The sequence below is a fragment of the Nyctibius grandis genome, chromosome 32 (genome assembly GCF_013368605.1).
Source record: "Nyctibius grandis isolate bNycGra1 chromosome 32, bNycGra1.pri, whole genome shotgun sequence".
Classification (NCBI taxonomy): Eukaryota; Metazoa; Chordata; class Aves; order Nyctibiiformes; family Nyctibiidae; genus Nyctibius; species Nyctibius grandis.
The window spans coordinates 5431609-5456838 of record NC_090689.1 but is presented as its reverse complement, the minus strand read 5'-3'; the positions used below and the strand labels follow the sequence as shown (position 1 = coordinate 5456838).

The following is a 25230-nucleotide window of genomic DNA, read 5'->3' as shown; positions in this document are numbered from 1 at the left end:
CCAGCTCCCTCAGCCTCTCCTCATAAGAGAGATGCTCCAGTCCTCTGATCACCAGCAGCAGACACCAAGAAGACCCCTACACCAAGAGGGCAGGGGGACTCCCACCACAACAACCACACAAACAGAGCCGGCCAAACCTTCAGCACTGGTGTTCTCAACACTAACCACCAAATGAATCTGTTCTACCACAAAATATAATGCAATTAACACTCATCAACCACCAAGCACAGCTCCTCACCTAAAACCATCACTTCTCTCCTTACGTAGGTTCCCAGTCGTGTCGTTATCTTACCTTACGTTTCATTTCGTCATCCTCTTCTATCCTGGCGCCGCCAGCATCGCTGAGCACAGGGCTCAGAAGAGGAGATGAACCCTGGCTGGCTGCGTTCAAGTTCACCTGAAACATCGGGTTCAGGCCCAGGGGGCTCTTCAGCGGGAGGGAAGAGAGCTGAGGGTGGTCCGCTGCGAGGCCTGGGTGGGGAGAGAGCGCGAAGATGGGGTGAAAAGGAGAGAAGATGGTTTCCAAGATAGTGCATCTAAGATCATCACCCACTGTTACTGTAAACCATAAGTGCAATCTCACATTATTAAAAAAAAGGCAAAAGAAAAAAAAAAACAAAAGAAAAAAGGCATCTACATCCAAAGACTTCAGTGTGTATCTCAAAGGGAACAGAGTGGTCCCTGCAACCTGGCCGTTACACGGCAGCGCAGTAGGGACAGACACCTTATAACTGCATTTAATGGAGAGGATAAATTGTTCAGTGTCTAGGAAAAAGTACCCAAATCCTGCTGGATTTAGTCGAGTAGCAGCAGGGTTTGCAACATAGGATTATACTGCAGTAACAAGAACATAGCTTTTGATTTTTCCTTTTTAAATAAGAATTACTTTTCAGCCCAGGGAAAAGCTAGGACAAATCATTCCACTGCTCTCCACTCCAGAAAAAAAATCCAGAAGATAAAGCTCATTAAAATCACATTCAGAAATCAGGGAGTCTTCAAAATTGTACCAATGGGAGAGGAAAACATATTGCCATGCCAGAGGTTTCATTCCTGGCTCTTCTTAGTGTACGAACAGAATAATCTACTGATCTCAAAGGAAAACATTCTGCAGCACTGAGCATTACTTGGATGGACACAATCCTCTTGCACAGCAAAACCTGTCTGAAGCAGGGGTAACACGCATTGCTTTGCTTTAGATTATTAATTGCAATCATTTTTTTTATATTATTACTCCATTTGTGGACCCTTTAGAGATCTCTGACATACAAGGCACCACCCCAGTGAACTTAAGCCCATGAACAGCAGCTGCTCCCCCCTCTTTGGCAGGCAGCACGCAGACACCCCTCGGGGGTGCCCAGTGAAAACCACTGTTCACCATCTGCTTTTTGCCACCAAAGGCAACAGACACTCCAATTACTCACACTACGCCCACAAAATTCCCACCTAACCTCGCCTATTTTTTTTTTCCTGCTCTTCCCTATGATAAACCCTCCCCAGCACCGCTCGTGCGTTACGAGCAGAGAGTGAGGGTTAAACCACCCGACCGAAGGCAAACAGAAAAATCGACAGCGAAACCAAAAAACGCCAACTCAGCCATTCCCAGACTACTTGAAAATCATCCCGAAAGGCTTTAAAAAAAAAAAAAAACCCCAAACAAAACCCAGCCCCTGTGGATATCCAGTATCTCTCGACACAGACTCTGGCACACGTGCCAAGTGAGGAGGAGCTGGGAGGTTTTGGAGGCACCGCCGCTCTCCGGCTTGGGAAGCAGAAGCACAGCGAGGTGCCCGGGAGCAGGACAACGGAGCCCAACACGTGTATTTTCACACGGACAAACGCAGGAAGCTAAACAGTGCTGCGCTCCGTCACCTGGAAGAGATTCAGATCGGCGAGGCGGCGGAGTTAACCATTAATACACTAGTCAAGCACAGTCGTTCTGGAGCGGTTTCATGTTTCTGCCTGAGAAAAAGGCATGTTTTTTCCTGTTTTCTGCCTTCTTCGTTCCCACCGCTTTTCATGGCAGCACAGGAAAGCAGCGATGTCCGGCATTCGTTTCACCTCTACGGGGACGGGAGTTTATTGGAAGTTTGCTTTTATGTGTCAGGGACGCTGAAACCACAGCTTAAAAACTAAGAAGCTACAAGCTTACATGGATGAGGAGCTGCTTTAAATTCTTGGAATTTAACACAACGGAGCGACACGTTCCAAAATTTGTAACTTGAATTGCTTCTGGACGGACCAAATGCTCAGATATGAGGGGAGCAAAAGGGATACGACTTGCTACACACAAACTCCCCCGCCTGCCCGTGTCAAGCTAGTTCTAGTTTTTATCACCTCCAACAGAAGAAGCTGGCCATTTAAATTCATTTTAAACACTTGCTCGTTCGTATCTGACAGCAAGAACCCAAAGCCAGAGCGATTTATGAAAGCGAGAGGCACGTTCAGCTCCTCGAGAAACAACAAGTGGCCCCACGATGCAGCAGCACAGACGCACATCGCTGCTTCGGGGCAGGAGGGCCCTTCCCCTGCACGTCATCGATAGCTGCAGCAGGACACCCCGTCACCTCCTGTTTATTTCCCTGGGATGGGAGCAATGAAGAAGTCAGAAGGAGCTGTTAGAGCTGCAACTCGTAACAGGCTGTCAACTTGAACGGCAAACTCTGCAAAGGGACTTTCCGAGGTGACTTCCGAAATCTGTCTTTTTTAGGAAGGACTATAAAACGCCACGGAGCAGCTCGGGTCAGCTTGTGTGCCAACGTTTGTTTAAATGTTGGCTATAAACTCAATACGACGGCGTATCTCGGCTGATGACGTTACAAGCGATTGTCATCCTCGTAATCCCACAACATTTCCCCACCAGGGCAGCACGGGGGGAGCCCCCGATCAAGCAGGTGGGACATACAGCGATTCTCCAAGGAAGGATGGTAAAGGCAGGATCCACGCAGCGGTCGGAGCAGCCGTTGCCGCTTTCAGCAGCTGTTCAACGTAGAAAACTCCTAATGAGGTAGAAATATCGGTGCGAAGATCAAAACGCGTGAACGATTTCCTCCGACATCAAACTCTGGTGCATCGAGGTCTTCCCTGCCCCGCAGGCAGCGGCAGCAGAAGGTGCATCAAAAGGGACTATTCTTTGCGAGGGGTGGCTCCGTGTTCCAACACTCTGCGTGAAGTGGGAATTTGTTCTCCGCATGTAAGTCCTAACACAAAGATCCCAAAGTGGGAAGCCTCGCTGGAAGCAGGAGTCAGGGTTTCCATGCGACGACGTGGGTATTGAACGATGGGCACCAGACCCTCGCAGACACGACTGCGTCCTGTACACCACAAACGTCCGCTTTCACATCTCACACAAATGCACTTAACTCAATGCAAGGTCAAAAATGTGTCGGTTCGGTGTAATATTCCACATACTCAAAGATCTTTAAGAATACTAATACTCCTTAATTACACTATGTAGTTATAACCATGTATCCTTAAGCAAACAAACCCACAGTTTCATAAAAAGACCAACGTGGATATAATTGAAAACAAATTAATTCTAACAGTAAAACATTGCAAAAGCAGTGTAGTTTGCATCAACACAGCTACGGAGGTCAGGGAGGGTGCTAGCCTTATCTTTCACAGCTACTGCGTGATATTGTCAGACTGGTTTATTATTGTTTATGCTGCCTCTTCTTTTGTCCAGGTATGAAAATGAGAGAGCCTCTAATATATAAAACTATGACTTAAGACAAACATTTGTCCAGTCTCCTTTTTACTGAGAGGATCTTCAGTGTAAGCAGACGTGAACGTTCATACTCAAATTTGAAGAAGTATGTTTAGAATATCACACAAAACCAGGCATGAGTTCGTTATGGGATTACAGAAGAACCTTTAAGCCAGCTGCTGTAACCAGGACCTTACCTTGCATTTTCTTCACGAGCACTCGAATCCCATCCCTCTCACTGACATTACAGTTAACATACAATTGTTTGCTTTTTTTTTGTTCAACACACCTGTTTAGTGTCCAATAGCCAAAATCCATTCTTATTTGCCTTGCTAACAGAAATACAGTAGAGATCTTCTCTAACCTGGCAGGCATTTCACAGGGAATACACTTCTTTACCCCCTGCAAACTTCAGAGGCGTTGGTAGTGAAGGCAAATTTTGGAAAACCATCACCCGACGCCAATCAGCAATGCCAGAGAAAGCGAGGAAGAAAGCACGCAGCAGCCAGGTTTTAAGTCTGACTTGTAATTTGCTACATTAGCATAAACCAGCTTTGGTCCCACATTAGGGACGGCAGCAGGCGACGTGCTAGGGAGATGAAACCACTTTCCCCATCAAACTTTGAGAGTAAAAAGAAACCGATAGGTGAAAAATTGCAACTATTTTCTGCAAAAAGGAAAAATTGAGTACAAGGAGGACAACCTGCTAGATTACTTTCTTAACCACAACACTAAATTTTATCTTTTGAACCACCAGGACCCTCTAAATTTCTGTTTGAAATCAGTTGTGTGATGCCTTTAATAAATTACTAAAAGATATCCATATACATGCTAAGACTTTTTTTTCCGGATATAAACCAAGCGAAATTGAAGCATACTTACACAACAGTTAAAGGAGGGGATATTTCATGCCTTTGAACTCCCACAAAAGGAAATGAGGGAGAAAAAAAAAAAGACTTACAATTGTGTATCTGAGTTTTAATTGCAGCTTTAATTTTAGAAGTGCCTCTGGAAAACTGGCATGCTAAACCCCAGCATCTCATTTTTCCGTGTGCCTTCAGAAGCATCTTAGCTGCCACACAGAAAAAGCTTTTGCCTTTCTCCCGCCACCCCCTTGTCAGCACTGTAGACCCTTAGAAGTGCACAGCAAAATTCCCTTTCTTTTGGAAAAATTCTGGTCTATGGGAAAAGTTCAGCTCCAGCAGGAACAGGGAGGTGGATCCAGGTCCGAGGCAGAATCTGGACTAAAACAGATCACTGCGGCCATGGTGACGCTAACTGAAAAGCCAAGAGTTTGATTTTCAGATCTGAAATATCCAATCTAGGATCTGTCGTAGCTTACATTGTCAAGGTCACTGACTTATCTGTTGTTTCAGAGAGAGAGAGAAGCACACAGCTCACAGCTCTCGGCTTTCCTCCCACATTAACACCATTTTAAATGGTGAAAGCTCCCACTAGGGACTAGGCCAGTTTTTTAGAATACAGATTTTGCTATTATACTAATATGGACTAGCTTTTACTAAAAGTTTGAATAGAAGCAGACTTCATTTGGTTTACACTGAGATAACAAGCTTAATAATGAGATAATAAGCTTTTGGCATCACTCTCCAGTTATTTTTCAGAGGCTATTCCCGTTCTTCCATCTAAATCCAATCTCCGCACATAAAGCCAGGTTGGAGTGCAAAGCCTGACAAAAATAAAATGCAAGTACTGGTTCTACCAGCTTTATGCTTGAATGCCTAAAACAATGCAAAGACAAAAACCAGTATCCCAGTAACAAAGAGCATTATTGGATGTACTGAAAGCTATGCGAGGTTCAAATGTTAGCAACTCAACTCCGTCAGAAGGGAGTGCCCCTTGCAGTTCACTTTGTGATGCCCTTTAAAGATGTAACTTTATTATTATTATTACTACTACTATTGCTTCAAACAGATGAGTTTCTTTTCACACTAAAGCCCAGAAGATGACAGGAGCCCGCCCAGAGCCCGCTCCTGCCCAGTGCCCTGCTGAACCCACTGCGTGGCACAGGCCAAGTTGTTATTTCCAGAGTGAAAGTGTCCTGCAAGCTCATGTACCACAGCTGAAATCCTGGAACATTCCCAATCTTCCCTATCTCAAAATATCACAACTAATACATTTTTCGCCTGCAAATCTTCCATTTAAAATAATGAGGGATAGTTGGGAGACAGAGAATCTTGAAAACAAAAATTATCGAAGAGCCTGAAAAAAATATCTAAGTGGCTTTAAAGATTTCTTTCTTACTTCTCCTCAAATGGGTCCAGATCACATTAAACATTGGAGCATCTTTACAGCACTTGGCACGTGCCCCAGTGAAACCCTATGTACCTGTGCAGTTACACCTACATGTGATACCGCAGGACAGCCCTAACGTCGGTCCCGGTTTTACGGTTACATCCAGGATCTGAAACGACCGCCCTTCTTTTGCCACCTGCCCGCCTTGCAAAGGCAAGAAAGAATATGTATCTGTTGTTACAGATTGCAAATGGCACAGTTTTATACTGTCAGTGTTGAACAGAAATCTCTTGATGCTGCACTGACAGCTCTGACGTGCCCGTGCTCCAACTCCGGCTTTGCACAAACCTCTGCAGCATCACCAAAGGAACGATCAGGGTTTCAACCTAAATCATCTATGTCAGGTACGTATTTCCCTGAAGTCTATGTAAAATTGGTTTAACTTTGCAACAAAAATAATCAAAGCAAAGTTAATCAAATTCAGCCCCTGTAATAAAGTGATCTAACACACTACGTTCTAAAATGCCCTCTGAGAAGTCAGAGTCAATCCCGCCCAATAATTCCTCCTTGCTGAAAAGCAAAGTGTCTTGCAGTGGGTGTTTTGTTTTATAACTCAGCAAACATAACAAGGAGAATAATTTTTTAAAAATCCTCACTTCAAACTAGCTGAGAAAGCTGCTCAGTTTACTCCTGCAAGTACTACTTTTTTTCAAGCAAATGTTTACGTGATTCAGGAAAAGAGGATTTCCCCACACATTGGTCAGACTCCTGAAGGAGAACTTTCAACCTAGAAAACACACAACTGCCTCCGTACCCTACGTCTACAATAAAGGATGGGCTTCCAATAAAAACAAATATACAGGAGAGAGTTCAAAGGACACACCCAGTTTAAAATGTCTCCCCAATAAACGTAATTTCTATAATGAAATCTGAACTTTTAGTCCCATTTGTATCTGCACAAAACAGTAATCTGAAAACCTCCCAGCAATAGTTGCCCCAGCTGTGCTCTGCTTTCAACAAAGGTGTGCAGGAGGCAAACTGCCTGGAGAAAGCTGGGAATAAAACTCTAAGATGCCTTGGCCAGGAGAACAAATATTTATTCTATTTCAAACACAAGGGTAATGAAAAATAAAGCTAAAAAGCCCACGTTGTCATTTATATCAAAGTTTTCCTTATTTTATTGCATAAACAATTAAAATTATGAATTAGTACAAATCTGTAGGTTCATAACCGGCAATCTGAACAGACACAAAGATATTAAAAATCCCAACATGTAATTCAAGAAAACATTGACTGTATAAAAGATAAAAGTTCAAGAGATCAATTAAGAAATTCCAGCCCTCTTTGTTTTCTTAACGTAATCCTTTCCTGACAGGAGCAGCACCTATTTAATGGGGGAGTCACTACCCAAGGCCCGGGGACCCCTGGCCGTATCGATACACGGGTGTTTCGTGCTCCCTCCCCGCCCGCGGGGCTGCCACCAGAGCCCCGCGCGTTCCAGCGACAGCAGAACAGTGTGACTTTGGGAAATTTATAGCAACACCTTCCCCACAAACCAGGTTCAATTAACCGTGCTCCAAATTTGAAACCTGCAAAGCTACAGCTCACCCGGGAGGCTAATCCTCCGATAGCCCACGAGCAGATCATAAATTAAGTGGATTTTATGAGATATGTTTGGAACTGGTCTCCCCATATTCACACAGAGTGTGTATATGTATCCCCAAACATATACACACAGCATTTGTGACAAGTGTGATGTTAGATCTATTAAAAACTACAGGTAATGATGACAGCTAAAGGACTACAATGAAAATTGTGTTGTATACTCATTCATTCAATCAATACCAGATAATTATGGCTTAGAACTTTTTGCAAAATGACAATAATGGGAATGACTTACCGACAGGTTTGCACCAAAAAGCATAAAATTATCATGACTTTTATTAGTGTCTCCATGAAATCTTACCAAGATTTGCAACTAAATAAAAACTACCACCACCAAAACAAAACCAACACCAAACCAAAATCAAGCCACCAACCAAAAAAAAAAAAACCAAACCCCTTAAACAAAATCACGTACGACCACAACACAAATATACATCAGAAAAAGGAGATCGATACTTGGTATTATCCAGCAACTCTGAAATTCACTGGAAATTAAAGTGAAAGTTGAGAGCAGATCAATATATCGCCCTATTCCATCCTAAGATAAGATATGATACGTCCTGGGAAATATACAGCACGTATTACTTTAATAATGAATGAGTACTTTAAAATTACAAAGTCTACACACAATAGATAACACAGGCTAGTAAAGTTTACCGACGGTTAATCGGGTGGTGGATAGGTCAGACAATATCCTATGACCTGTGTTTTGTGCAAATTCAAGAGCTCCACTAACCGCATACACAAGCTCAAAAACGTTCTGATGCAGTGCTTTGCATTTAATAAATGTATTTAAGTGTAGGTACGCATACAGGACTACAGGTGCAGATTAAATTACCCACTCAAGGGTAATTTAAAAGAAATAAAAAGATGCATTTCGTAGCATCTTTTAGTTGCACTGCGATGCGCAAGCTGAGTACCGCAAGGGAGCACAACCCACCAGCCTAACTCATTTTGAAAAGCCTCTAGTACCTTCTACGGCTGCAGGTATCTGCTAAACCAGGAAGACAGAGCAGCGGAAGGCTGGACAGGAGCCCTGCTTCCCCGAGGAGCAGAAGCGATGGCTCCGGCGTGCTCCCTTCACTGACCTGCTGCTGCAACCGCTGGTGGATGCAGAGTCTGGAGCAGGCAACAACCCTGGACCCGTGGTTCTCCGTGCTGGAAAACCACGGCACTAAAACCTGTACGCCAACTAGAATGTCAGTACCTATGTGTGTCCCTCCCAGTCTACCACAGACGGGGGCACAAAGCAAACACGAAGGAACGTACCTGCAGAAGGGTCAGTGGCAGGGGGAGGAGAGGACAGCCACTCACTTGCCATGGACAAGTGAAGGTTTCTACCTAGGCTTTCATGTGCTCCTACCACAGCTCCTCAATGCAACGCTGCCTTCTCAAGGTGAGCGCGCATGGGATACTCAACAGAGATAATCTGATTTTTCCTATGTAATCCCCCTTTTTCTCATGTCATGCAGCTTTCGCTGCTTGGGGTTTGCAAGGGTCCCAGCTCTCTCGGTGAGGTGGCTGGCACCAATTCCACACCTGCCAGTATACTACTCATCTTCTCAAAAAGAAAACTCATGTGCTCAGGTGAAAAAAAAAACAGAAATCAGTACCAGGAACTAAGTTTTAGTAGTGTCACCACTGTAAAAAGAAAGCAAAACAAACCGCAAGGAGTAACACTGAGAGCTTAGCAGCACCGCTGGTACTTGAGACGTAGCCACACCGCACCAAAGTTCACCAATTCCCTTATGCTACCCAAAGACAAACAACAGGGACAGAGAATGGAAAGCCTTTCCTTCGCTCACCTTCTCCTGCCACCTCAGGAGACAGCGGGCGAGAAGAGGATGCCTGGCTCTAAGGCACTAAAGTAACTCACAACCGGTGCTCGAGTTCACTGCGAGGCGCCGAGCCGCCCCGTTCCCATGGAGGCAGGCTGGTTTTCTCTCCATCTCTACTGGAAAGTGAGTCTGAACTTCTCCCTCTGGAGGAAATGATGAAGAACCTTTTCTCACAGCTTTCTTGCTATAATTAAACCCCTACTTATGAAGTAAATTTTCTCCTCTTTTGTGCCTATAGGGGAAACCACAAATAGAGCAGCAGAGCTAAGCATGCAACCATGTCCTCAGAAGCCACGAAGCTTTGAAAATGAGAAAAGCCCAGGAGGAAACCACGACAGCTCTATGCTACCAATTCCCAAGAGCACAGCTATAACTAGCAGGAGCCAGGGGCACCGGCAGCAGCACTGAACTCTCGCACAACCTGCAAGTCCACCACGGCGTGCAACCCCAGCGAGGGACGTCGGCTTGTAGGTGCTGACCGGCATCGTCTTTGCACAAGCATCCCAAAGCCAGGTGCACAGAGGAGCGAGATGATGTGAAGGATCAGTGTTCCTGGTGACACTCCTACCTACAACCTTCAGCTGACCAGCTCCGTGCCCAGGTCAAAGCTCCACCCCATCCCCACCTGCGGCTCCACACATCCTGCTCTAAGCTACAGGACCAAGATCCTAGTCACTCCCATTTGTTTAGAAAACAAAAGGGGCATTACATTAAGACCCTTATTACTTTTAAAAAAAAAATCCCTGAGATTTAAAATTGCCAATAAAAGATCTGCATAGTTGCAAAATACAAGAAGAAAAACATTGAAGACGCCTTGTTGAATTAACTGCATTGCAAGAAAACGTGGCGGCAAGCCCTCTCTCAGGATTGCCCAGCGCATCTATTGAAAACAGGCAGCTTTTTTTTCCTAAGATCTTTTGAAAACCTAGAGAATTTACTTGGATCTATTGCCATCTTAAGCAATTCTAAAACATTTAGCGAGAAGGCTTGTGATTGAGGCATGGAACGTGAAACGGAGGCAGACGTGGTTATATGTAAATAGCTGAATCCTGATGCTTTTTTGAAAAGATCAAAGAAATAAACAGCCTTCCTCTAAACCTTTATCTACGTATGTGTCCCTGACTCTACCACCTGTAAGAGAGTTTGCAGATAGAAGGCTTTTTTCTGTTTTTCTTTTTTAAGTTACGTACTGTAGCTTGTTGTGGGAAGGACATCAGACAAACCACCTAAAAACATACTTAAAGGTCTGGCCACAACTGAAGACCTCCTCCAAGTGCCTATTTAGAAATGTCACACGACACATCCACGACAGCATCTCCACAGGTATGAATAAAGTCACACGAAGAGCCAGAACATACATTCAACAGAAAAAAAAGAAAAAAAAAAAAACGTATAGCACTTACAAACAAAAAAGAGCGATCAAACTGCTGTACATTCCTGTAGGTCCAGACTAATACTTTGTTCTAAACGTGCTTTGATTTTCTGTGCCACTGGCGAAGGCGACAGGTTTCTCATGGAACAACAGTGATTCCACTCAAACACAGTAACCACAACGTAAAAGCAAGTGCTGTGAAGAATAATCATACCTTGGTAAAAACTAAACTAGAAGAAACGGAGGTTTTTACCTCCTCGTGTTCTACCATACCTTGAGAGGCATTCCCTTGAAGTTATAGTTATCAGAATTTTGAGAAATAATAGTATTTTTAAAATGTTAGAGTAAAGAATGCAGGTCTTTTAACGCTATATGGAGACCACATTATAAAACTGATATTAATAATATCGAGCATAAAGTTACGTGTGTAACCGTAAGCTGCCTGTTTTGGAGGCATTGGTTGTACTAGTACTGCACTCTCTCCTTCTGGGAACTGCAAAGGACTCAAACCTGGGCAACGAGGAACCCCAAACCCAAGTGGCTGAGGGAGATGATGCTTTCCATCACAAGGTTTTGGTCAGGTGTTAAGTATTTCACATTCGTGCTCATACAAAAGCAAAACACTCTAAAAAATGCTGAAGCTGAAGCTGAGAATTTCACCCCCCCAGCACATCAGGTTGGCAGACAAGAAGGATGTTTCACAACTTCTACTGTTTCACCTCAATAAATGTTGCTAAATTAGATGTGACCAGTTCAGTAACTGTCTTTTCAACTCCGCTTTTAAACTCACAGATCAAGTCTCACGTCAAAGTCACCAGACTAAAAAAATTTATAAAAGCAGTGAAGCTCTAACTGTTGTCTCCAGTATTCACTCCTCCTAACACCTCAATTTCTTACAAAGATTAAGGTATTTTTCTGAACACAGTTCATATTTTAAAGAAAATTATTGACGCTATCACCAGGTTTACCATCACCTGTCTTCCACAGATAAAGGCCATTTTTATGAATTAATTTGTAAGGATTTTTATGCAGAGTGGTTAAATAAAGAAAAAGGTGAGACGAAATGCAATGGGGATTAAGTGCTTTTAGAGTCTATGCATAGATCTCCAAACTGCTACGAAGCAGAAGGCTCCTTGTTTGTTGCTGGCCTGCTGAAGGCACTCAGAAGTCAGAAAACACAATGATTGTCTTCACAAGAAGTTTTGGCAACTGCTATTTTCACTTGATTGTGTACACCTTCCCTCTTCTGAATTACCACGTAGGTTATTTATTCTTCGAACTATACCACAGACATGTTGCATAGGTTGATATTTTATAACTTTCCTTCATAGCTGATTTGAAGATTGTCCATTTTTTTGATTGTGGAAACAAAAAAAAAGAACCCAAAATGAGGACTCTCACTGCAGCACAGGAAAATGAGCTCCTGGATGCGGCTGCTTGTTAACAAGCATGTGCAAAAGTGACTGTTGCATTCGGGTGTTGGACTCGTATAGATATGGTTATAGACAAAGAAATCCTTCAATATCTTCTAATTTGTGATGTCTGCATGAGCCAGCTGACGATACTTAATTTCTCCAAAATCAGTGGTTTTTCCTAAATGCAGTATTTTGTGAACATTGTAGCCTATTATAACACATTCTGGATGCAGTGTGACGCATATAATGCAGCACCAAAGCTAGGATGCTTTGAGGGAAACAGAAGAGATACAAGATAAAAAAAATAAGACCAACTATGTTATGTGATTTAAAATGCAGCCACTGGAGTAGAGTTTTCTTGCTTAAAATGACTGGCATCACGCACCCTTTTGGCTTCTAAGCCTGAACACCACAGAGGGATCCAGCACAAAAATCACGAATCAATCAGTTGATATGTGCCTTCTCTGTCCAGTCTTCTTGCGTGAGATTTTTTAAATTATTCTGAAAGTCAAAAGCAAAATTTTCACCGGTGGCTTGAGCAAAAGGGTTACTAAAGAAAAGGTTCACATCCAGCGGCGCAGCAGTTTCGGAGTCCCAGGAGTCCGTGTCCGTGCTGCTCGACTCCTCCGTGGTGGTAGGCGGACAGCTCAGCTGTTCCAGCTGGTCAATGATGTCCGTGAACTGAAAGGCTGAGCTGGACTCGGAGCGGACCGAGCAGGCAGGGAAGTTCACCATAGAGCTGGCCTCCGAGTGGTTCGTGGAGCTGTACGTGTGCAGGGAGGACGTGCCGTTCAGCGGCAGATTATTGAGGGAGCTGCTCTCGGAGCGGTTGTTGATGAGCGAACTTGTTTCAGACGGGCTCAGGAGGCTTTGCATTCTACTAGCTTGGGCCTTCACCTCAAACAGCTCCGAGGTATCTGATGGTCTCTCATTGCCATTGAAATCACTCCCTTCTTCAAATTCAAACTCATCTTCCATATTCATATCCACCGCTTCAGTCGAGTACCTGTCAGGGCTTGACTGAGAAGAGGCTGTATTTTGCTGAAGGGCATCTGTAGTTAAGCCGGGTGACTCTGACACACACTTAGAAAAATCAGAGCCCTTTAACTCTAAACCACTGTACACGTATGAAAACGCCTCAGAGCCCCCAGCAAAAAAGGAAATTTCTGCTGGGTCGTCATCAATAAATTCCTCGGACACCTGTAACTGCGAATTTGTCAACGTGAAAAGAGGGGCACCCCGACTGCCAGGCTGATGCTCTTGTTCAGCAACAAACACACCTGCGGTAAAGTCATCCTCATCATTGTCATTTTGACAAACAGCGACCCTGCTCTCCTTACTACTCTTCTCTACGTCTACACCTAAACCGCGACCACTCTCACCAACAGGACAAGCAGGGTTACAGTTTCCTGCAACACTACCAAACCCAACACCTTGGAGCATGGGAGATCCAGGCTGCTGCATCAGTTTCCTCCCCGCTTCTTCCGCTGGCGCTGCAGGGTTTTTTTCTGGAATCCTCGGGTACGGCGCGCGGGGCTCCGGAGAGGAAGGGCTGGTTTCCACAAAGATGGGCAGGACAGGAGGAGGAGTGGCCGATGAGCGAACTGAGTGGAAGGGGGCAGCTGCTGAGGCAGGAGACCCTGGGGTTCTCAAGCCCTCAGTGAATGGGACACTCTAAAAGGGAAAAAAAAGAAGTAGAAACACAACAGATAAGAAGATTTTTACAATACATAAAAACAAATGCAACATCCAGTTCCTGATGCAGAAGGAATACGTGCTTCAAAAGAGCTCACTTTACAGCCAACAAAACATTGCATACAGAAACAGATCCCGTTCTGATAACTGGATGGAAAATTAAATCCATGTATTTTATAGCCTCTGCTGAAGGAGCATCCACAAGGACAAGGAACAAAACGACAGCGAAATCCTGCGATGCTTCCTGAACCTCCCGCACGTAAAGCCAGTGCACTCAGCGAAACACTTGTTTCTTGACACTGATTGTAGAAGGGGTCTATGCAGTGAGCTCGAGACTTCCACGGAAAGCAGTCAGATAGTACCTGAAGACAAACTAATCCTCTGAAATAGTAACATACTAGGAAGTACGACATTTTCTTTTCAGTGGAAAATATTACTCACTTTAGATTCCCTGGGCTACAACTATCAGAACTGATACCGCTCGCAAAAAGAAGGGAAAAAAATTGCATCAGGGACAAAGATCAAACAGTGAAAGAGATTCCAGACAAACAGTTCACTGAGGTCACCCTTCCTTTGCCGTCCCCTGGGAAAGCTGGCTGTCAGCTTCCCCGACTGCAGCATCGAGCGTGCTGCACAACTGACCTGTCTGGGCACGTCGGCGTTCGAGGCGCGAGTGGACGCTCGGGCTTTGCTGTGCCTCCTGCAGGACAGAGAGCAGCCTGTGAGTTCTCGAGACATGGGTCAGCCTTCTCCCTTCCCCATTCAGCTATTTCCACTCTAGTAGCCAACAGAAACATCTGCAGCTGTACTGCATTATGTTTTGTTAATAACTAATTCAAGATTTTAGAAGTCACAAGAGTTGTAAACTAAACGATGCAGGAGTAAATGGAGAGAAAATGGAATGAGGAGAGATCTAGATCATTCATACCACTGAAGGAGAGCTCGAGAGCAAATTGTGGCAGAAAACTAGACTAAATAGCACACCCAGTTTAACTTCTTCATCAGCAGTATAAACATCTACAAATGAATGGCTTCAAAACCAGAATGAGTTAATCTGTAACAATTGTACAAACAACTTATAAATCAGTCAACCCTATAATTTACAGCATATTCTATATGTTACACCCCAAAAAGTGGTATCCTGCATCACACTCATGGTTAGATTCATTCAATAATTTACCAGAAAATCAATCTTTCATACAGAAAAGGAGCTCAACTGGAGCCCAAGACATTAAAAATATTTATTAATAGCAGATTAATGCAAACATCTTAAAATTTCTATTAAGTTCCTATAATCTTTCAGACGAAAGACTATGAAGAGTTTCCCAGATGTAGGCAGGATGGTTTCATAGTCAATTAAGTAAATGACAATTTTATAATGAAAATACACATTATTCATTTATTGATATGTTTAGAATTGAGTGCATATTTAAGGCCACACTTGCAGATCCCAGGTTCAGATGTGCCCTGCCACTGGCTACTTGCACAGCTACCGTGACATACAGACAAGTCCTCATGAATTTCAGTGAATTTTCAAAACATACTGAACTTTTAGACAGACATTAAAATGCAATACTGAAGCTTTCCTAAGCTTCTTTACATCCTCACAAAATTATCAATTGTTTTAATTTAGTTCAGCCACCTTAAATTTGAGGTCGACCTCATTAACTGAGAAGCCAGCAAATAACCATGCCTCCAAATATCATTTAGAAACACTGAAATTTAGGAAATAAGGGCACTGCGGATGACTCAACAACATTTCACCTTACAAAAGTGCTTGCACTTACCTTTCATACGGGGTTTTCTTCATCCCACTGTCCTTAATATAATCCACTAGTTGCTTCTGTGTTCGTCCACTGTGAACCCACAAAAGGACAAACGTTATGGAACGCAGCGGATGAGTATTACAGCTGGAATGACTTTAGAAAACTTTTCCCTTTTGATCTCATTTTCTAAGAGAGAAGGAATTAGCTTTAATAAATCTGTTCTGTTTCTCCCTACCTGTATCTGAATGATGACCCTCTGGTGAAGAACACTGCTTTAGCCTTTGGCTTTGGCTGATCAAAGAGCCTGAAGAACGTGTGATATTCAACACAGATTTTCCAGAAGTTTTTACACTCATCCCTACTTCCCAAAAGAAACTCCAATGTATCCTGATACGGGCCCTGGGAATAAAACACAAAAGCTAAGTAGCACATAAAATGGCAAAGGAAGAGAAAAGGAGAGTACAAATAGGTGCCAAAACAAAGGCTGAAGTCCAGTGAGATGCAGTATTTTGCTAAGTCACTGCTCCTATGCCTTAAAGCAATGGAAGTGATTTTGAACACAGTTTAAATCATTTAATAGCTTTCAAAAATATCTGTTTACATTGAAACTGTAAAAACTGTTTAAAATGCACTTGACTTTAGAAACATGCCCAATACAACCCATGGATCACGGATAATATGGATCATAAAGTTAGTAATTTGAAAGAAATTAAAATATCTAAGTGAAATAGTAACGATTTTAAAATAGTTTTTCCTTAGAAGTCCTGATGCTTGTCTTACTTGCTGAGATTTAGATGAGACTGAAAAATACTACTAAGCATGCAGTGTGTCCTGCTTCAGGTTTCCTTGACATGCACAACTACAGCATGTCCAAACATTTTTTTTCCCCATTTTAATACAATCCTATGTTAAACATAATCCATCCATCCAGTGTGGAAGCAGCAACTTCAATGACATCTGCAATCAAAGCATCTACTGTAAACCAGCCAAACAAAAAAAATAACACTTCTGCTGTACAGACATACAGACAAGATAAGGCTGTAGCAAGAGTAATCACACAGTCCTTAAAATTAAGCTCCAATTATATAATCTCAGCCACTTATTCTTTCCTGAGAAAGATTTTTACTTGAATGATGAAGCCAAGCCTACCGCACTGAAGTTGTTTTATAAAATTACAAACTCTAGAATTTTGCATAATAAAATTAAGTATACATATTTTTTTCCAACACTGACCAGCCCACTATTACAGGAAAACTTGCACAGACCTCTGGGTGGAGTTTAATAAGGAATCTTTTCCTCTTGAAGCTTAGTTTACGGACCTTCGACCAGTTGAAGGTATTGATTTTCGTGTTACCCTGAATTGAAATGATAACAGTCAAAAGGTGGCAAAAGTTTCAGCAGTAAGAGCAGCAAACAAAATTCTGTGGCGAGCATATAGCCATGTGCACGTACATACACACCACCCCCCCAACCCATTCTGTTGGGTTTTTATTCCTGGTGACAATATTCCCTTAAACAACTTTATCTTTCAGTACAGGGGTAGACACAAGTGTGCGATGTCTGTCTGTCTCCGCGCAGACGCCAGACAACGGAATGAAAACCTAGAAATCCAGACGGGAAACCAACGTTTCAACCCCATCAATATTCAGGAGACTTTATGGCACGAGCAAGAGGAGGGTTTCATTTTATTTAACACGCTTTCCTTTTCCTCTGAACAGAGCTCCAGGCACGTCCCTCCAAGCTGATTTTTCCCATTTTTCTAATTCAGCAGTACAATACAGCGAGGAGTACCTGCCACACGGGCGCGAGGAATCCTGCCAAGCTCTCTCGCTCACAAATCCCGCTTATTTGGCTAAAACCTGGGCTAAACCCAGGCTCTGCCTTCACCCTGCATCAGCCCTCCCCTCCTCATACCTCTGCCTCCCAAAGCCTCGGGGAAGGACCCCGTCAGCACTCGCTACCGCAGCAATTCTCCTGTCGCCCTCTATGAGCAAAGGGAGATGAAAAATGGTACTTCAAGAGAAAGACCCAAATGAGTGGAAATGATGGAAATCTCAGGGGCTGGGAGACCAGTGAGGGGGGCTGAGAGGAACTGCAGGACTGCTGGGCTGATGAATCTCTGAAGAGAAGCTGCCCCGCAGTAACAAAAGAACAGGTAAGACATAAGATGAACGGAAAATGAGCGCAGAGATGGAAGTATTGTGGTAGGTCGGCTGCCTGCGTGTTTTGAGGGGAGGAAAAGAGCATCATCGCGTTCATTAACAGAACTCTGAGCGTCAAGTCGCTTGTTTAATACGACAAAAGTAGTAACTCTAATTGGTCCAATCACTTCAATGAAACAGCACTTCTATACACTAAGAGCAATGTTATCCCAGCAAAAATGCACTGTCACATTAAAACCAGGGAAACTGGACCAAAATTCCAGGATACGTGGCTGTACCAAATGAATTGATGATTTTCTCTGTCCACATACATAACTTTCACACAACAAAAACCCTTCTGCTTTGGTGTCACTGGTTGTTTTGTGGGTTTTGATGCTCTTCTCTCTGCACCACCAAGGGCAAACTGCACCAAACAATATTTTGGGGGCTTAAATGACACTGCCTTGACCACAAAAACGTGCTAAGTTTTCAAATCATCAGAGAAACCTGAAGTTAAAGTGAGAGACTTACTCCCAAGACGTGCTAACAGAAAGACAGACGCACGTACCCTTCTCCCCACCTCACCTGGAACACCAGCACCCCCATGTGTGACACAGCCAGGTTAATCTTGGTGCCCTCGCGGTCGGAGGCAAGGTGAAATCTGATGCCGTACATCTCCAGCTTCCGAGCAATTTCAAGCACTTGGAAGTCTGATTCAGCAGGAGTTTGACCCCTAGAGTGAAGAAGAAAAATGAAGTTTTAAGAACAACCTGATTCTACAACGTTGCCAACACGGCTAACGCAGTTAAGTCTGGCACTAAACGAGAATTTTCTGTTTCACCTACTTGGGCAGTTTCACTCTGAGTGAAGTATTGCACTGAAACGTTTGTAACAGGAGCAATATGCAATGGCAGATGACCAACCTAAAATGCATCCCACAGACACAAACATTAACCAGCTCAGAGCTTTTTCAGTTTAGAAACAATCAAGTTGAACAAACCAGAACTCAATCCACCACGCTCCTTCCTCTGCTTGCCTGTATACACGTTAATACTAACCAGATAAACAGCAAGAGATGAAAGAGCTGCACTGCCACGACAGACACAAAGCAAATACTGCAACAGAACAACCCACTTTGGGTAGGGTTTTGGGACTACATCGTAATTACTACGCTAGTACTATCGGGTGCAATGCATTCACCCAGTCTTTGGCTATTCATGCTAGATTCAAGCCCATCTGTTGTACGGCAGGAGAAAGACGAATGGGAGGTCAAAAGCCTAAAGAATAACATGAACGGGCTGCCCAGGGAGGTGGTGGAGTCACCATCTCTGGAGGGTTTTAAGAAAAGCCTGGACATGGCACTTAGTGCCCTGGTCTAGTTGCCATGGTGGTGTCAGGGCAAGGGTTGGACTCGATGAGCCCAGAGGCCTCTTCCAACCTCATTGATTCTGGGATTCTGTATGATTTCCTCCCCGCCAAGGAATCCAGAGAAGGATTTTAAATATGGTTTTTGAAGTACCATCTGCTGTTGAAATGACTTTGAAAACAGGAGAAAGACGTACACACACGGAGCATCGCCTTTTTGAGCGTGCACAAAGCCCAAGCAAGCAATACAGAGACTATGACAGCCTCGGGCACGCACCACTCACACGTTCAGCCTTCACTTCCTTCTCCGCAAGTTTGCTGGAGTCAAACAACTGACATTTTGTTTTCCTGCATGACAAAACGGTCCTGTATCTCCTTTTTTTTCCTCCCCCTCTCCGCCTGTTTCTCCACGAGGGGGAGTTTACTGGATTACAGAGCATTTTTTGGCTGGCTCTCGGGAACAGGAGGGGTGGCTGCAGATCCTCAGTGGAGCCACTGCAGAGAAGAGAGAGCCCACGGAGCAGGAGAGGTGCAGGGCTGAAACACCTCTGGCCCAGGACACAGAAGGCAGCGCAGAGCTCTCGTGCCACCAAGACACAAGAGGGCCAAGACCCCAAAATATGGACCACTCCAAAACATGGACCACCCCAAAGTATATAATTTCCCAAGCCTTGAGACGATCTAGTGAAGCACCGGTACTTGTATGGACGAGACGTTTTCCCTACAAGTCCAAACTGTCTCTGTCAGTTCGGGGGTGCTGACAGGGGGTTTGGGATACTCCGAGAACAAGCAAAGGGTGCTGTGGAAATGAAGGAGTTCTTGCTCCTGAACGTGCCCCAGTTAACGCTGCAAAGCCAGAAAGTCCTTACTACAAACACCAGCCTGTCGCCTAAGGTAGTCTCTGAGCTAAAGACACCCCACTACTACCCAGTTTTAGGCATAAATATGGTCCAGAACTAGCTAAGGCAGGAGACCCTGCTCCTGTGCTAACTCCACGGAAACACGAGCAGTACAGGAGCTGCCAGGGCACTAGGACCGGTGAGGTGGCTTCAGTCACAGCTGTATAAAGTGACCCCTGCACTGGAAATTATTGGAAATAATAAATATTACGCTACTTCCAGGCAAGTGCCGCACGAGCCACCTGCGCTAGTGCATGGATTGAATTGTTCCTGCAACGTGCAAGTTCACTAGGATAAACGTAATGGTACAAGGAAGACATAGGAGATAAAAATGTATTATTATTCTATTTACAACCAACTAGTACTGAAACCAGATCAAATTCCTGCACACACAGTTAAAGACAAATTTTAAAAATCCAAGAAGTGGCCTTCTTTCCATAAATCCGTATTTCACTTCATTAAAACAGATGACAAACTATTTGCAGCATGATCTATTTTCGTGTACTATGTAGTGCCAACCACAACATTGGTACTAAATAAATTCTCCTGCTACCCTGACTTGCCTTTCTAGGCATGCTCCTTAAAAATAACTCCTTCCACCTACCTGTGGTCATGTTTTAAATTCAACATTTTGCTCCATATAGATTTCCTTTAAATATAAATTGAGAATAATAAAGTGAATGATCATTATATTTGAACTTATCAGAAACAGGGATGACAACAATGAATATTAACTGCATGTAGGTACTGTCTCTACAATTCAGAGTGCAATTATGAAACTTATTTAGCATGCTAACATTTTAAAAACCAAAGTTGTTAGAAGAAATAATGCTGCTTTGATTCTTAGTAAAATGCTCCTTAGACTAACACACACACATACACAAAATGCACTGAGAAAGGCAGGCTGAATGCACATACATTGACGACAGGATTTCAACTGTATTCTATTGCCTTATTCATTCTGGAGTGGAAAAAAAAATAATCTAAACCACTGCAACAGGAAATCCAAAATTTATTTTGCCAACTGCAGCAAGCGGGGATGCAGTGAAGTTCCTAACTTCACAAGATCAGTCCATATCCCAACGTTACCCAGACGTCAGTATTATATGATTGTGTATTTATAAAGTGATTGTAAAGAACAAACACAGAGGAACAAAAATCTGATTTCAAATGGAAAAAGAAATGCCAAACTACACAGCGAGTCTTGTAGCTGCATTTCTGCCAGTGTTACCACATGTACCAGTTACGTCTCAGAGCTTAAACTGGTAAAGCAGATTTCTCTTCCCCTTACTGAGATGAGTAATGCTGGAATAAGTGATTTTATACTGGTTTTAAGTGTTACCAGTATTTCTTCCTTAACCATGCCAAAACAGCTGAAGTACCACGGTTCCTCTTTATTAAACACATACAAGACAAAAAAAGGTAGATCATAAATATTAATTTTGGCCACAGCTTCCTGAGTTACCCTCTAAGAGCACTGTGTGTGACTCCCACCCACACTAATTCCTGCTATAATTCTTCTGAATAGAGCGACATTAAGAATGAAAGTGGTGCTTTGTCTTTAAGGAGGATGCTGAGGATGCTGGAGGTTGGGGAGGGGGGTTGGAAGGGAAACAAAAATTAGGATGAAATGGCAACTAGAAAACTGGAGCTATATAGTGCTAAAAATTCTTCGTGAATCAGTGTAACTGATGCAGAACCACTGACAGCTATTTTACATCCCATTAGGAACGATCCAAAGCACAGCGCACCTCAGAAAGAATAAAAAAATAATAATAATTGTAAGTGTTCTCCTGCACACAACCTGCCTGTGCCTACCGCAGAGGGAAGAGCTTGAGCAGGGCAAGCCGGGAGCGATGCCGCGCAGCTCACGCTGCCCCACACGCTGCTACGGACGGGCAGCGGTTTCAGGGTAACCACCTCAGATGTTGGCTGCAGGCTGTTTTCAGGCTGGGCCGTGCTGCTTAATCTGGTCTAATTTTGTTCATCCATTAAGTAGATAAATCTACTTAATCTTCCCCAGGCCAATGGACAGCAGACTATCATCTATTACAAGTATTTTCCAGCAAAACCTGCTGTCAGTGCAATAGGTTTTAGTGTAAAGGTTCCTTACATATTGCTAATGTGTTATAATATTCATGTGGCAACTGGGGCAATCGATTCAAAATAAATGCTGTTAAATACTAGGTGATTTACAGAGCATTTACAACCAGTGATTAATATAGAATTTTAAAGATGAAGTGTCAAAACGCTGCACGTGTAGAAATCGTTTAGACTACGTAGCAACCTAAAGTTATAGTTTTTCTAATTTATAAACAATTTAAAGAATTTAAATCATGGACAACTATGCTAATGAGTTGTGAAAGGACATGAGGGATAACAGCAAACGTAAATATAAATCCATCAAATCTTCTATTTCTTTCCTGATTTATGTACATACACACAAACAAAAAAGCCACAGCCACCTGAACACAAGCAAATCATGTTACGTTTAATTCTGGACTACACTCACCCTGCAACAACTATTCTACTCACACTACTTGCAGGAAGGCAGTAAACATTGTATTTTGAGTGTCCAGGCGCCAGGATTTAACTGCACCACTACCAATACACCATCTTCAAAATATAAACATCTTTTTTAATAAACTATAGAAATAAAATAAGTTAATTCAGGCTCTTGCTGAAGCAACTAAGTAATGTGCTATACCAAAAATAAAACTCTTCCTGTTCACTGTTACTACATTTGCAAAGTTAAATATACAAACCGTATTTCTATATTTGTGAAAGTAAAAGAAAGTTTTTGTAAAAGTGAAAGAAAAAAAATTAAGGGACATTTAATAGGAAATAAGCTTTCAATTCCCATCTTTCTGAATACAACATTCTCAATGTATTTTCTTTTGATACAGAACGGTTTGGATACACAGATTCTGTTTCATTCAGCTGTATGTTCTTCTACCACTTCTAACAGCTACGACGAAGCAATTAAAAAAACCCAATCAAACCACAACTTTCTAAGGTGAAGAGACACTCCATGGCGTTATCCAAAGAGGCTGGGCACCCTCTGCAAAGGCACACGCACCCTCCTGCTCCCCCAGCTCACGCACGGCGCTGAAGGGGTCCTGCTGCAAAGCCAAATTGATGCTCCCGGTTTGATATGACGCAGAACCCCCCTGTAAACTGGTGTGTGAGTAAGTGAGTTGAAGGCAAAGCAAGGGCTGCAAGGAAGGAAACTGAGGCAGAAAGCTGATGCAGCAGCGATCTGGAGATGAGCCATCCCGCCAGAAACAGGGTTATTTTCCTGGAGGCTTTGTTTGTGTGCGAGGTCTCTGTCAAAAGCAATCATCAGCGGAAGAAAATAGCAGGCTGATAAAGGTAAGTGGGGGAATAATAAGGTCAGCGGAAGGAAATAAAAATGAAAATAAAATGCAAAAATAAAAACGACGCACAAGGATGAGGAGAGAGAGAAGCGTTTTGTCCGTTTAACCGCACTGCGCATCGCCAGGAAGGAGGTGAACGGCCAAGGTCTGTGCTCCCGCTGGCTCCTTGGAACAGAAATGAGGGAAAATGTGTCTAAACTCTGAGAAAACATGGGACCTTCACAACTCCTGCTAAAAATGGAGAAGGGTGGCCAATACTCCCTGGGTAAGGGAAGAGAGAAGAGACATGCAAGGAAGTCACAGCTATTTTTAGGATTGCAGTGCCTCCAAAATTAAATCTCTTTAACAAAAATTTTTCCAAAGGCGCAGGGGGATTTAAAACATGTCCAAGGTACTCAGGTATTGCTAACGTTCAATTGTAACCTTTTCTAACATGCCTCAGTTTTTAATCTTGCCGTGGTTTGAGCGTACACTTGTAAAACGTTGCTTTAAAATAAGATTTGCAATCGTTTTAATAATATGGCTGTATTAGATGCAATTCTCATTAAACTAATTAAAAGTACACTTATGAAGCAAGGAATCTTTTCCTGTTAACCTTCCTCTGACTTCTTCCTGACCAGCAAAAATACAAACTTTCCTTACTGTAATGTCTGATTAGGAGGAAGTTGTTTGAAAAAAGCTCAAACCTAATTAATAAAATTACCAGTCCCTAACCCACTCAGAAGACACTCACGACCTTTCCATCAAGAAAAGTAAACCAAGAAAATTCCCCGCAAGCAGAAGCAGCTCAATGGGATGCAGGTACGTGATTAACAAAGGGCCGTTCTGTGCGTGGTCTGGGTGTACTTGTCCCAGAACTACAAAATCACACATTTCATCTCAAACTTGAAAGCCACCAGCCGATACGGCGTGATGTCAGCAAACCCTTTCACGAAGCCATTTGTAGCTTTAGACCCCACAGCGTCCTGCAGCAGTAACTTTCACAATGTCATTACGAGTTGTATGAAAAGGATGTTCCTCCCTTTTCTTTTCAGTTGCTTTGAAGTTACTGCCTAATTGTTTCAGCACTTTTCTTTTGACATGAACAAAATAATGAAATATTTCTGTGCAATTAAGGCTTTCCCTCCCTCAGCTACCTTCTCCCAAGGTGAAGAATCCTAGCATACATTTTAATTTACTTCAAGATTACTTCAAATTACTTCAAAACAACATTTAGTTTGCTCTTTCATCATTTCCACACACACCTCAAAGGTTCAAAAGCAGAAAAAAAGTATCAAACACCTACAATCACAGAATCGTTTTGGTTGGAAAGGACCTTCATGATCATCGAGTCCAACCATTAACCCAGCACTGCCAAGGCCACCACTAATCCATGGCCCTCAGCACCACATCTACACGGCTTTTAAATCCCTCCAGGGATGGGAACTCCACCACTGCCCTGGGCAGCCTGTGCCAGTGCTTGACAACCCTTTTGGTGAAGATATTTTCCCTGATCTCCAACCTAAACCTCCCCTGGCACAACTTGAGGCCGTTTCCTCTCGTCCTGTCACTTGTTACCTGGGAGAAGAGACCGACCCCACCCCGCTACACCCTCCTTTCAGGCAGTCGTAGAGAGCGATAAAAAGACCTTATTTCATCAAGAATCAACAAAGCTGAAATTCCATCAGTACCAATAATTTCAGTACAACTGAAAATGAGTGATCATAAAAAGCAAATAGGTAATTACTGAAATTCTCAGGAA

The 25230-nt window shown here is 43.2% G+C and overlaps 1 protein-coding gene across 4 annotated transcripts in view; it reads right to left on the bottom strand.

Annotated features, from left to right (window-relative positions):
* FARP2 (FERM, ARH/RhoGEF and pleckstrin domain protein 2) overlaps positions 1–25230 on the bottom strand; it is an 80542-nt gene that overhangs the window by 24075 nt on the left and 31237 nt on the right. For all 4 annotated transcript variants that reach the window (XM_068421028.1, XM_068421029.1, XM_068421030.1 and 1 more), the window contains exons 7-13: positions 18434–18581; positions 16973–17062; positions 15943–16106; positions 15729–15797; positions 14584–14641; positions 13680–13920; positions 293–471 (exon numbers count right to left, since the gene is read on the bottom strand). In XM_068421028.1, coding sequence (XP_068277129.1) covers positions 293–471; positions 13680–13920; positions 14584–14641; positions 15729–15797; positions 15943–16106; positions 16973–17062; positions 18434–18581 — 949 coding nt within the window. The remainder of the gene's footprint in view (positions 1–292; positions 472–13679; positions 13921–14583; positions 14642–15728; positions 15798–15942; positions 16107–16972; positions 17063–18433; positions 18582–25230) is intronic.